Source organism: Melanostigma gelatinosum (assembly GCF_949748355.1).
Source record: "Melanostigma gelatinosum genome assembly, chromosome: 2".
Taxonomy (NCBI): domain Eukaryota; kingdom Metazoa; phylum Chordata; class Actinopteri; order Perciformes; family Zoarcidae; genus Melanostigma; species Melanostigma gelatinosum.
In genome coordinates, this window is record NC_136635.1 from 25,561,141 (window position 1) to 25,575,262 (window position 14,122).

General features: G+C 43.0%; 2 protein-coding genes across 5 annotated transcripts in view; both read left to right on the top strand.

The window, feature by feature from the left end:
* The first annotated feature begins 587 nt into the window (after positions 1–587).
* Positions 588–6,551, top strand: aktip (akt interacting protein). Of its 2 annotated transcripts, none has more exons than XM_079283562.1 (10): positions 588–730; positions 1,463–1,587; positions 2,399–2,610; positions 2,745–2,809; positions 2,980–3,080; positions 3,271–3,359; positions 3,761–3,859; positions 5,080–5,187; positions 5,275–5,335; positions 5,502–6,551. In XM_079283562.1, the coding sequence occupies exons 2-10, from the start codon at positions 1,540–1,542 to the stop codon at positions 5,607–5,609; spliced, it is 891 nt and encodes a 296-aa protein (XP_079139688.1). In that variant the 5' UTR covers positions 588–730; positions 1,463–1,539; the 3' UTR covers positions 5,610–6,551. The 2 variants fall into 2 exon arrangements, with proteins under 2 accessions (XP_079139688.1, XP_079139689.1); XM_079283563.1 differs by having other exon boundaries at positions 620–730; positions 1,466–1,587.
* A 1,255-nt stretch (positions 6,552–7,806) lies between these two features.
* chd9 (chromodomain helicase DNA binding protein 9) overlaps positions 7,807–14,122 on the top strand; it is a 62,578-nt gene continuing 56,262 nt past the window's right edge. For all 3 annotated transcript variants that reach the window (XM_079292125.1, XM_079292126.1, XM_079292127.1), the window contains exons 1-2: positions 7,807–7,903; positions 12,194–13,859. In XM_079292125.1, the coding sequence (XP_079148251.1) occupies positions 12,297–13,859 (1,563 nt within the window). In that variant the 5' untranslated portion in view covers positions 7,807–7,903; positions 12,194–12,296. The remainder of the gene's footprint in view (positions 7,904–12,193; positions 13,860–14,122) is intronic.

The window sequence follows — 14,122 nt, forward strand, 5'->3', positions numbered from 1 at the left end:
TGATTTTCTTAAAGAAATGGGTCAGTACAATTTGGAGAAATGAATTAGCTATTAAAAAACAGACACAACAGACTTGCAGAACAACTTAACTTTTTCAAAGCAACTTATTTCAAACACGGTCAACATGACAGGTTGGCAGGGTTATGGACAATATAACCAATAGACATTTAATTCACAGCAGACATCTCATGTAATGTCAGGTGTCATCATCAACAACTACTGCACTCCGTTTAGAACAGCTACTTTCAATGTCCCTCGCATTTGTTCCGCTTGTGCTTTGTCTGCTGAGTCAAATGTCTGCTGTTAAAAACATTTATTCATTGTAAAATAAAATAAAACAAAAATAAAATCGTCGTATTTTTCTTTCTTTCTTCTTTTATAAAATACAAAATAGAGCAACTGCGCTTACGGTTTGATTGACAGCAAACCATGGTTTCATCGGCTAGTTTTTCCCTGTCACGTGATGGAAGAACCAGCGAATCAAATATGAGACGTTTATCCTGTAGACCAATAAGAATCCGTAGCCATGCACCGAAACGCCTCATCACCACGTTAGATTGAACTCTGGTTTCTGTGTCTGTCAAATTATTTAGCTAGCCGATGTTAGCCAGTTAGCCGGTATGACACTTAAAGTAATGACGAACAGCTGAGCAGTTTCAGCGAAAATTACACGGGGACACACGTTAACATCTCTGTTAAAAGGGTCTTTTACAGCTCTCTGTCAAATACGGTGAGTTACATCATTCAGTTTTTGTCTCGCAAGGGTTACATTTAGGAAGTAACGTTGGTCAATTTGTTGGCAACGCTAAAGGTAGCATTGCAAGCTAATGCTATATATAATGTTAACCTCAAATGAGTTCAGGAAACGGGTGTTACAACGTCAGTGTGTGGATATTAACTAGTCTTGGGCTTTGTACGAGTATTTAGTTAGATTTTAAACTGGAAGCTAACGTTAAGTTAGTTCGTTTTACGTCAATCACATAATGTAGCTAGGTGTATAGGGTTTGCTAACGTAACGTTAGCACTGTTATGGGGAATGATACGATAACTCTAACGTATATCCTGTCAGAAATGCCACGATATTAACAGCATATTGAGGTTTTAACACGGGTCTCTTGTGCTTTCACCCTACGACAACCTACATTAGCTAGCCCGCTACACAACCACCGATGGCAGTCAAACTGCTAGCATACTTCATGAAACAGCCAAGTTAGCACAAAGCTAAGCTATCCCAAACAAGACATCTTCACTGAGTCAACGTTATAACGATAGTTGTTAACCCTTCCCACATTGTACTCCCGTCAGCACTTATACATATTGCTATAGTGTTGGCTAGATGACATGAGATCAGTATGAAGTACTTGATTGTGTGTTTACAAGTTGTTTGTGTGCATTCGACCTGAACTACAGCAGCAGTCACTTGTCACAAGTGTCTTTCCCCCCCCCCCCCCCCCAATCACAGCAGCGGATGGCCCGGACAGCACTTGTCGTGGGACCGACATAGAGAGCGGGACACCATTCTGAACCTCTGAATGAGTAATGAACTTAAACCCCTTCTGGAGCATGTCTGCCAATACGAGTCGAAAGGTAAAGTTAGACATTGAACTGTAATATGTGACATAATGTTCATATGACGGGCTAGACATTGAACTTATTTTACATTTTTATGAACATGGTAGCTATGAAAGTATGCATCATACTTTCACTCTCCAAATAAGACTTGTTATTTTATATTGATGAATATGTATTGATTATATGCTGACAATTAAGCAGAATACTATATAGTAAATAGGCTCTATACAAGTACAGTCTTTCTAGTCCTCCTACCACTCAAAGCGTTTTCACACTAGACGTCATCATTTATACACCAGCACAGCCTGTGGGAGCACTTTTGAGGTGAAGTCTACCTGAGAACACATCAACATGGACTAGCAGAGCCAGGGAATCGAACCGCCGGTCCTAGTCAAAGGAACATTTCAAACACGATGTCTGACATGGTCACATCTGACTTCAGTGACTGTAGAGGCGGAATCTGTTGCATCAGCACACTATTCACTGCAAACATTCCTGGCATACTGGTTGTAATCATCAGCGTTCATTGTGGCTTCCTGATGCTGTTTGCGCGATGTGAACGGTGACACTGTACTGTAACTACTGGCATCATTCTGAACAGCATCAGTAAGATACAGTGATAGCTCTACTTGGAAGTCCTTGCTCTCATTTAGACATTGCTTCCTGATAAGCTGCACACTAGACCAGATGGGCAGTGTCACCTGAGATGTTGGTCACAGCACATGGTTAACTGGTCAACTGCGTAATGGCTCAAACGGTGTGTGTGTGTAATTTTTTTTTACAGCTGATGTATTAACATTCCTGTTATAATCGTCATACAAAACAGCAGAGACCTGACGGCGAGGAACAGAGTGGGCAAGGTGAGCAGAGAGCCAGCCCAGCCCGGCTGCCCTTTGGCAAAAAGCAGCTTCCACCCATTCCTAAGAATGCAGCCCCCATTACCAAGCCTGCGTCAATGGGCACCCCAGCCCAGTCAGCCAATGGCACACACGCTTCATATGGCCCCTTTTACCTGGAGTACTCTCTGCTGGCTGAGTTGTAAGTATTGGACCTAGTCTGTATTTAATTGGGTTCAAAAGATCTCTTCAGTTTGATACCCAAGAAGAAAATAAGTTCCATGCATGTTCCTCTTGCTTTTGTATTGATCTGACTTCTTGCCATGTGACCTGCAGCACACTAGTGATTAAGCAGAAACTCCCTGGAATTTATGTCCAGCCGTCCTACAAGTCGGCACTAAGTAAGGACCTTCTTTTTGAAGCTCATGCCTTTTTTCATATTTACACTAATGATTTGTGGCTAATTGAAAACTAAGCATTCTGTTTATTGACAGTGGTTGTTTCTGCATGGTTCATGCATGTGTTGATGGAAGTAAAGATTCTGAAATGCCACGTGTCTCCCGCTGTTTAGTGTGGTTCGGGGTCATATTCATCAGACATGGCTTGTACCAGGATGGAGTCTTCAAGTTCACTGTGTATATTCCAGATAACTATCCCGATGGAGAGTGTCCTGTAAGTATATTGTACTTGTTCTTTGTTGTTTCCAAAAATATATATATATATATATATATATATATATCATCTAGCAGGAGAGGGGTTATATTGTGCATCCAATCATATAGTATTTGTGCGAATGGTGATGATTTCTCTCAACCATCCCTCATGATGCCCTCAACCATCTGTTCCTTGTGCTTTGTTTCAGAAACTAGTATTTGACATCCCAGTCTTCCATCCGCTTGTTGACCCTGTGTCTGGAGAGCTTGATGTCAGAAGAGCGTTCACCAAATGGAGGTATGCTCTCTGCTTTTACACATTTGCAATTTACTTTTTTTCAAACATGAATATTTAAGTAAAAACTAAATTATTCTTTTTGTGTACTAAATGCCGGCACCTCCTCCCCGCTGAGCCAGTCCAGCTTGGTCAGTGCTTCTCTTGGATAGTTTACTAAGCTGGACATTTTCTGCAGTTTATTTTTTTTAAGTGGAACAAAATTGTGAAAACAATTAGTAGTCTTCTTGAAATATTCCCCTTTATTTCATATTTCAACACAATGTTATGAATGTAACTACAATTCTATGATGCTAGGGTGTTTACTTTTAGTGGAGCATTTCTTTTCTCACATCATAAAGGGGATCAAGTGATGTCATGCACCAATATTAATGATGTCCCCTCCTTGTATTGTGTTCTTGTAGACGGAACCACAACCACATTTGGCAAGTCTTGATGTACGCTCGTACAATCTTCTACAAGATCAATACCACGGAACCACTCAACCCAGAAGCGGCTGTGCTGTGAGTGTCTGAGCCGCCTTTCACTTGTTTTTATCCTAATGTAAGACATTCACTTTTAAGAAGCAGCATATTTAATCTCTAGTGCCGTGTGATGTAGCCGACAAATATGATTCGATTTTTTTGTGAAATTACTTTTCAAAAGGTTTTCCCTTTTTACAATCGGAACACAAACATAGATTAAGACTTTAATGAACAGACCAGGAGTTCTTTAATGAATGTTTTACATTATTTAGGTTGAATATAATTCAAATGCCGATCTACTCTCAATGTATTGGTTCTTTAGCCACTGACGTAACAGAGTATGAAGCAGAATTGTATGTAATAAAGTTCTGACTAAACAGCCTTATTGCACGAGTAAGTATTGTTACATTGAAGCAAGTTGTTAATCACAACATGGAGCATGGCTATGAACTTGTTTTGCTTTCCTGCTTCCTCTCAAGACATTCTTCATGGCAAGACATTTAGACTTGTCGTAGCACGTTAAGAACAGGTGACTCAAATTGTATCAATCGATTGCTCAGTTCCATCAAGTGTCCCAGTGAGCCATGCCAGTGAGCCAGCATTCACAACACCAGGACCTTCGCACTAGCTCACCTAAATGGAATGCTGTCGTTGCTAATGTTCTCAACTACACTGTGATTTTTTTTTTCCTGATGACACGTCTGCTGTGAAATACACCAACATGCCAGTTTATTAGGCACACCTAGCTTAAATGAATGCAGTCTAATACAACAGTCCTACAATAGATCATACCTCCATGACGGTTATGATCATCAAACTGTTTTAGAGAAGTTTTGATTCAACTGTACAGTCCTTTTGGAGACTACGGTTTGTCGTGCTGTTGCACTGTATATGTAGAGTTTCTGTTATTTAGCCATTGATTTAAATGGAATGGAAAGAAATACAATTCAACACAATTCGGCAGCAGCATCGCAATTTATTTGTAATTGCTTTTTACCATAGAAAGTGAAATAAACCAGATCTATTATGAATATTGTGTACAGGTATTTAGCATGAAATTCAAAAAAATAAATCTCTACTCTAATAAAAAGGGACCAGGATCTCTCCAGTCTTCATTTGTCTGCTGCAGCTTTGCACGTGTCGCTCTGTTTTTTCTTGGCAGTTTACAGAGCCACATGGCAACAAATATGTTTGGATTTGCTTTGGGCTTTAGTTATAACCCATGTGTCATGAAGCATTGCTTCTTTCTTACATTTCAGATATGAGAAGGATGTGCAGTTGTTCAAAAGCAAAGTGGTGGATAGTGTGAAATTATGCAACAGTCATCTTTTTGACCAGCCCAAGATGGATGATCCGTACGCAATAAGGTTGGTAAACAGTCTTTTTTTTTAAACATTCAACAACAATGAACACACCCTGTAAATCTCACGCTGCGACTCTTATCCGTTTGACAGTTTCTCTCCATGGAACCCAGCTGTTCACGAGGAAGCAAAAGAGCGGATGTTCACATACAAAGTACGTTTAAAAAAAACAAAATCTACAGGAGTTAACTGTCTGATTGTATATGAGCAAGAATTAAAACCCAAATGTTTTAAGTTAGGCTACAGAATGAGCTAAAAGTCTTTTGAGTGGTTCGAGCTGTTCCAGATGTGTAACTGCTATTTTGCCTTTGTTGCTCCAGAGACGGCCTGAGGACCCCCACAAGGCAACACAGGTGTCCGGGCTGTCTTGGGTGAAGCCTGGATCGACGCAGCCCTTCAGCAAAGACGATGGTCCTCCCCAGAGCTGAGCCTACACAGTCCATGCAGCCGCCACTAGAGGGAGGCCCACGCATCGGCTGTTTTCTGTGAACTGGATCCTTGAAACAGTCGGGAGAACGTTATGTTAAATCTCCACATTATTGCTCAGCTTTAAAAGCTTTTTAGGCATCTCCTCGAACAGCTTTAGAATAAGGAATCAAAGTTTGTATTATATGTAAAGCGACGATGACAAATGGATGTCCCCGCAACCTCATTTTAGGCTGTGATGCAATCAAAGAGCTTTGTCAATTAGATTTTCAGAAGCGTGCGCATCTTGGGCTCGGTGATACAACATACTGTCCCAACAAGGAGCTGAAAAGTATGAGCGACGCATTCATACGTTAAGTATAGTGGACTACATGATCTCTACCACTTGTTGAAAATTGGCTCAGTGCTGTTTTATTTGTCAGACTTCGAATGTTGTCATTTACCAATTGCATTGGCATGACATGTTTTACATTTGTTTCTTATTGGACAATGATTTCTTCTTAATCCCACTGTGTAAACTATTGTCTTACATAGTTCCTAATATATATATATATGTATAAAAAGCAGAGCGGGCAAGTATGGTTTTAAACGAGATGCTAAATATCTAAACTTGTGTATTTTATTTTGTCTGGTTTTGAATGTTTTCTGTACCTTTGGCTGTTGGTTATTAAAGGTCTGGGTTGTAAATAATGGGTGCTGTGCTAAGCTTTGACTTTTAGAGAAGTGTGCATTGATGCTTGGATTTTCTAATTGATTATTTTTTGGTTTGCAAATGTTACTTAAGCTTCCTTATAGGTCTTTTTGTCACAAGTTAAAAAGTTGTTGCAGAATTCCCACATAAGTCTGAAGGAAAATCAGAAATGTATTTTGATAAAGTTTAGTTAATAACTAGTTTCTGAGTTTTGTCCGCGTACAAGAATACACCTTTTCCATTGTGCCAGATACATGTGTTTTATGTCATGTCTTCATCTATAAAGGGCTCTGGCTTAATTGTTAGTAATAATGCCCAGACACGTTCAATATGCAAATATTATAGATTTAATGGTGTGGGATGAGGATGGTATTTTTAAAGTGTGTGGGAACCCCAGAAGGAAATGACTGTATCAGAATAGCAGATATGGTGCTGAAACCCATTAAATCTGTTTATAGCTGCTGTGAAAGGCAAGTTTCGGTGTACTTCACACACTGACATTTGGGTGTTGGACATCTTCATACGGACCCATTCTCCTGCTCCGGTTTGTGAAAGGCATAAATGACATGAGGTTTAAATGCTGCTTTTTGAAATCAATAAACTGATAAAAAAAAATTTGAATGATTGGTCCTGTACTTTGGGGGGCAGAGACTGGTTTTACTTACATCAAGCAATTTGAAATACCTGGTGGAGAGCAAACATTATATGCTGTTCAGACATTTCTGGAATATGGGGTAATGATTATTTTCAAGGCACGTTAGTATGTGATCTACATGAGTGTTTTCACTTGTAAACATTTGTACAGTAGGAGTGGTCACCACTGTCACATCATGTTCACCCATATCCAATTCCACAGTTGAGCTACTTAAGACAACTGCACAAAGTATTGTTGAATGATAGGCATGAGCGGATATTCTGTTCTGATTTTTACATTATTTTTTTTAATGAATGTTAAATTGTTCTTGCAGAATTCTTGGGGCCACCGGCAAAATCAGGACATTTCTATGAAATGAAATACGAATTGCATACAGTCAATATGGGCGCCCTATTTATTTAGGACCAGTAGCCCACACCTCCAATAGTCCAGATTGGAACAGACTTGATTTCAGTATTTGGCACAGTCAACCACCAGAGGTCAACGTTTACCCACAGTGGAGAGCAGCGCTCCCACCCATCTCATCTTTGCATTGTGGAGAGACTCCGGTGCATGTGCGTAAGTGAAACTTCTCCGGATTGGCTCTGGCTCGTGCGCGGCCATTTTATGCACTCTGTCAACATGGGCACTTTACGCACGAAACCACGATTTAATCAGCCGCTTGCCGGATCCAGTTGAGTGCGGCACCGCACCAAAAGCACTTGCGCCTCGCGAACCGGTTCTTAATTTTACGCGTAAAGGTGCAATTGAGCCAAATTGTGGGCGCTCCAATCAGAGAGGAGTTTACTAATATGCAAATGCCGCGTTATCATGGGCACGTCAGCAGCAGCAGTAGAGCCGCTGCGCCGTGGTCGCCAGCAGGAGTACAACTAACAACACAGTCACAAGTTCGCCTGAAAAACACTCTTTGCACATCGACGTCTGGAGTTAAACTTTGGCGTTCGTTTCAGGTAAGGAATCACACTTCTTCGTGTGGTTTTTTGAGAGGTGTTTCGGACTCGAGAGGTTCCGTTTCATTCAGTGCGAGGAGCTGTCAAAATCGCGTACGGTCAGTGGTGCTCGCCTCAGCTGTCTGATGACACAGCGCCTCGCTGAGTGGGTATCTTTCACCGGTGGAAATAAGAACGTGACCAGACAAACTTGTCCGCAGCAGTTTTTTCGCGAGTTTGCAGTTGAAATGGCGAAAGTCGTAGTACTTTGTCACAGTTTTGCAGGGTTAAATGACAAATGCGCGTGGCTTCAAAGTAGCGTTCTTGGTCGCGGTGGTCCTGAACTGACAGCGACTAGCCGGGCTTAGTCAGCACCGCACTTAAATGTGGACCCGGTAACTGTTAGCGGGGGGGAATAAGTCGACAGTTTTATTAGAAATTAAAACAAAAAAAGTCCGTCGAGGGGTAACACACTAGTTGTATTACCACGGACACCATCACTGTCGACCTCTTCATCCATCTCGGGCCTCCCCCCCCCCCCCCCCCTCCTCCTCTTGCTCCGCGTTGAAGCGTCACGACACCTTTTTGAATCCTGTGGTTTTCCCAAAGTGGAGTTTTTTTCGGAGCACGTGTGACCGACACAACGGGCCGCGGCTACCCAATTTGAATCCACAATCAAATGAACGCGAATTAAATTGTCGCTTCCACTTAGCGAGGCAATTTGTTGCTTTTTACACATTGTCGCCTCGCCGGCTTATCAAACAAACCGCGTCCATGGGAGAGTTGGAGCCATTGCTAGCGGGCTGAAGATGAAGAGGATGCTGGGACTTCAGAGGTGAGCCCCGCTGTCTTGTTTTAATGAGCGCAAGACTTCTTAACAAACTTAGCGACGCTTCGGGAAAAAAAACCGCGACGAACGTGTCGCCGGCTGGTAAGTTAACTTGTCGTTACCGGCTGCACGTTTAAGACATTCAACGCGCTTTGGAATTAAATGCGCTTTCGGTCACAGCAACATTTGACCGTTGGGCTACTTTGTTTCCTAAAGCATTGCTCTTCGGGTAATATCGCCGCACTTTTGATGTTTTTGCAACAAGTTGTTGTTTGGATGTTGTTTGACTGAGGTGCGCAGAAATGGCCAGATTCAATGGCGACCTCGGGGAAGTTATGTACACGGAGTTCTTGTTGATATTAGGCATGAGTTGCACGTGCCTGGATGGTGCTTACGACGTCATGATTATGAAGGAAACAGCTGGAAGGCGATTTAGGTTTAGGGGATTGGGTTTCTGTCTCGTGGCCAGATTGGGGGGGGGGGGTTTAAAGGTTAGCAGTGGCTCGGCTAGCAGGCTCAGGAACATGCTGCATGGTACATGAGAAAGATGATATGAAGTGTATACTTTACAACAGATTACTGTTGTAAAGCCATCTTGAATGGACTGCTTCATTTGCCTCAGCTTTCAACTTTGGTTTTCACTGTGTCTCAGACTTACTTTGAATGTCTCCAACAAGATAATAGGTTGTGTTGGACATCATTTCAAATAAAACACTAATTTGTAACATTTTAAACAGTTTTCTTTCTGTGTTCATTAAATGAAAGGACACAAGCACACTTCTACTTCACTACATTGTCTTGCGTTTGGCACAGACTCATTGGTGTCACCTCAAATGATTAGTGCACATCCTAAATAAGTATCATTATCATCAAATCCTTCGACACATTAAAACCTCTTTTACGAGGGTGAGAGATGGTGTAATTATCACTTATTTTTACCTTAAACTCCTGAGATGTGCCAATTATGCACATTTTCATTATTCACTATTGACCGTAATTTCACATTCCTCGTGTTTCGCTTGATGTGTGACAATGAGTATGTTGTATATTAAGAGTTAGGCATCCAAAGATGCTTAAAAAAATGAACCACTGGGAATACCTCACATCATGATTCTCCAAATGGACAGGATAGTAAACCACAGGAGTGCAATTAAAGTTGGAGGCACAACCCAAATTGACAGGACTGACTCAGTGCTGGTGTGAACAGATTTTTATTGGGACTTGTTGACGGTGATGGGAAAGTGATGATACAAGTGCCCGGTGGTACCACAGCGAGCCCCTGAAAGGAACTTTTAGCTTTGGTGCTGCTAGAGCGTTTTCCTACCTCAGTTTGTTCAGCTTATGATTTAACTTTGGTTTAGGCTTCGTGTTTTTAGTCATTTGATTTACTTTCACCATATTCTGAATGGACCTCGGTGCTGCAAATTCAATTAACTAAGGTCAGGTGTGACATTACACCGCAACAAAATCACCTTTTAACAACATAGGCTAAATATTGAAAGATTGCCAATTAGACTCCCCAAATCTCCACCCGCACCCTCAGATCATCAAACAGCTCGCTTCTCCGGGTCCCCAGCACCAAGCTCCGCACCATGGGCGACCGGGCCTTTGGCTCGGCAGCTCCACGCCTATGGAACAGTCTCCCTGACCATCTAAGGGCAACACAGACACTGGTCTCTTTTAAGACTGGCCTAAAAACCTTTTTATTCAGGAAAGCCTTTCTGACCTAAGTCACTGTCAGTTATTTCTTTTGTGTTTCCGTTCATTCACTGGTTTTTATTTTATTATAGTTTTTTTTTAAATGTTTTAACTATGCTTTTTACCATGTTTTTACTATGTACTGGCTCTGTGGCACTCTGAGATTTAAAAAAAATGAAAAGTGCGTTACAAATAAAATACATTATTATTATTACTCCCGTTTAGTGTAAGACCTCAGGCTTGTGGCTTCGGTTTGTCAAGAGTACCCTGACAATATTTGTGTTTTTAAATGAGTTCGCAGACTTTAGAATTACCTTTTTAATGTTTTCTGTTGCCTGGTGATGTGCTTTGGGATTTAAGAAAGTTTAGCCCCTTATTTATGAATATGCCACTGCGGGCACGATGTCCATCATTGCAGTGTAATATATATACCATTACTTGCTTTCAGAGTAAGTCACTTTTAGTGATTTATTTGACCTTTCATGCAGTCATGTGTGGTATTTGAGCCTGTCACAGTTGGTTATGTCTTAGTTAACGCCCAGTGTATTTAAACGAGTGGTATACTGAAAACCCCACTTTCCTATATGTTTAGCCACGTCTCAGCCTGACTGTCATTTGACATATATGTCGGCTAATTAAACGATAAGTATCTCCACGAGTTTAGACGGAGACACTGGAGAAATGGCCGCGCTTGTTTGTGCTTTTTGTGTGCCTGCCTGTGTGCATAGCAAGTCAGCATATAATGACTGACCTGGGTAAGTTTCTGTCATCTTCCGCTGGTCTGTGGTTGCAAAACACTCATGCACGCACACACACACGCACCTCATCTGCCTCTGTCCCTAGCTGTTGAAATTCGATCAGCTGTTTGCACCTCCCACACATTCTGCAGTAGCAGGGCAGGCGGCTTAGTTGGTTGTAGTTGTGGGGGTTGAGGTGTGTGTAATAGGGGAGGGGGTCCGTGAAGAGGCACCTGCTGGTGGCTGCACCAGCTGCTTTGCTACACACATGAAAGGTGTTTCCCCCAGACCCTTTTGACCGAGCCATTACCTGCCTTTTGAAAGCTTTTTTTTTTTTTTTTTTTCTTGGACACTGAGTGGGCATTCATCCAATTCTACTAGCCTACAAGCATGTATTACTGGTGATGATACGTGTGTGTGTGTGTGTGTTCTGCTGGATTATTGTAATGAGGAGCTTGTGGTCTGCAATATGTGATCTGTTCATCTGGACCCGGGGTTTCCAACAAGTAGCTCGTAAGATGCCAGTTGCTCGCTACCCGTTTGTGAGGGGCTTGCTAAAAGTTCAAAGAACATGTTCATAAATTTGATAGCACAAAGTCACTTTGTAAACCTATTGATATCCAATCAAATTCACAGACCTGGGTTTAGGGTTAGTTTAGCTTAGCTTAGGTTAGAGACAACAGTCTCTGTTTACCAAACTGTTGAAGAAGTCCAAGGCAGCAACAGAGGCTTGGTTTAGTGGCGCTTCCACACAAAGAAGCCCTTCGCCTCTGACAGGATTGTAATGGAGGTGATAACTGTGGAGTCTGAAACGTTAATTAAGGACCAAAAAAGTAGGAAAGAAATTCTATCTGCTACTGGCAATGTACAACGAAGTGCGATGAGTAGCTCTCAGCCACTGTCATTTTATCAAATTATCTCTGAGAGGAAAAAAGGTCTGGAGACCCCTGATCTCTAGACCATATACTGTATTACTGAGGAAACACACACTGTCTTCATCTTCTCATACTAATTTTTTATTTTTTTCTCCCCTCTGTTTTTGGAAAGGGACACAATATAATGGACATGCTGTAGCTCACAGTCAGGCTCATTGGGACCAGCTTGGATCCAGTGGACTTCCAAAGGTTCCGGTTACCCTCCGGGCTCTGCCATGGACTTCTTTAATGACCCGAACCTCTTTGTTGGAGGACTGGATGGGCTGGACGAGGATGTCTTCCCATCAGCACCATCGCTTGTGGATGAGCTAAACCTCACTGCTGATTTTGAGCCCCTCCAGGTGGAGCCTCTAGTCCCAGGGAAGCACCAAGACATGATGCCACCAGTTACTACTCAACAAGCCATGCCTTCTTACAGTCAGCAGATGGGTCACTACATTGGCATTAAGGCACAGACTCCTATGGGGCAGCCATTTTCTGGTCCTGGGGGCCCTGGTGGTGGTGGTGGTGGTGGTGGTGGTGGTGGAGGAGGAGGTGGTGGCATGATTGCAGACCAGCATGGCCAATACCGTAATGCTGCAATGAGCCAAGTACCTCAATCCAATGGACTGTTCTGTGACAGTAGCAGTCCAATGTGGAGCAACCAAGACCAGAACGGGAACATGTACCACCCCTTATCTCAACCGCAACAACAGCTTTGTCATCAGCAGCAACTGCACAACCAGCAACTTCATGTCAGAAGACAACAAACACAGCAGCAACAACACCATCCATGTCACCAACAACGGGAGCAGCAGCAGCAACAGCAGCTGCAACAACAGCAGCAAAGACATCAGCAACAGCTGTTAAACCAGCACCAACAAATTAACACACAGACTATGTCCCTGCAGCAGCATCACAATTTCTCCTTTCACCAGGGAGGGCATTCTCAGAGCCAACAGCAAGTTCACCATACCCAGCAGCAGGTTCAGCACCAACTAACTGTGGGAGGACCAAGGTTCCATTCAAGGGCTATGCCAAGTAAGTCTTATTTGGATCAAAGTGCTCCACTGAGTGGGACTTGCTTGCAGCCGCAGCCGCAGCAGGCTAGCTACCAGTTGACAAGGGGAGGTCAAGCTTTCTCTGGATCCGGATCGGAAGACCCAAACCTGCCCTTCCCCATGCATTCGTCATCGATGGTTCACTCCCTGCCCACATGCTCAGTCGGCTCTGCCACCGCTTACCAAGCGGCTCAGTACCCTGCCTATCCTGGAGAGCCAGAAATACCCGGCCTCAGTCAGCAGTCCACAGCCTCAGTGTCTCTGCCCAACAGCACCACCGCACCCCTCAGTTCTGCAGTGCCTGAGCTCCCAGGGACCGTGTGTCAGTTTCCATCCACAGCAGTCATGAGGAACCCGGTGAGCCAGGCAGATGAATGTGCTTTCCGGGCCCTACGTTGCTCTGGAGAACCCCATGGAAACAAGTCATCTGAGATGTTTGGTGAGTCAATGAACTGCTTCCCCAGCATAGCCAGCCAGCTGCCCTCTGAGCAGCCTCCGAGCTGCGGGGCCATAAACACTAATGGATACCAAGCATTGGGAGACAACCTCCTGCCATCAAAGGCTCAGGTTGGAGACTTTGAGGGCCTGGAGCCTCCTGACCTCCTGCCTGACCTATTGCCCCAGCTGGAGGCTGCTCTCAGCCAACAGGATGAATCCAACTGTTCTTGGGTCCATTCCAGCCAGGAGAAGGGACATGAGCACAGAAAACCACCACCTGTTGAGTACAAGCAAGAAAAGGTAATACAATGTTACAAACTTAAGTATTTGTTTCATTTTTTATATACAAAAGCATTCATTTGTCTGTTTTCGTGCACATGAATGGCAGTACATTTTAGCCATACTGTAGCAGAGCAACCCTCTGAATGTAATGTGCTTTTTGCCCTCATCTAATTTATATCCATACTACCTATGCACTCTGTCCTGGACCCTATATGAATGAGGGGTATTTGAGCAGGATGGAGGTTGAAATTAGTTGGAGAACATACTAATGGGGAACATTT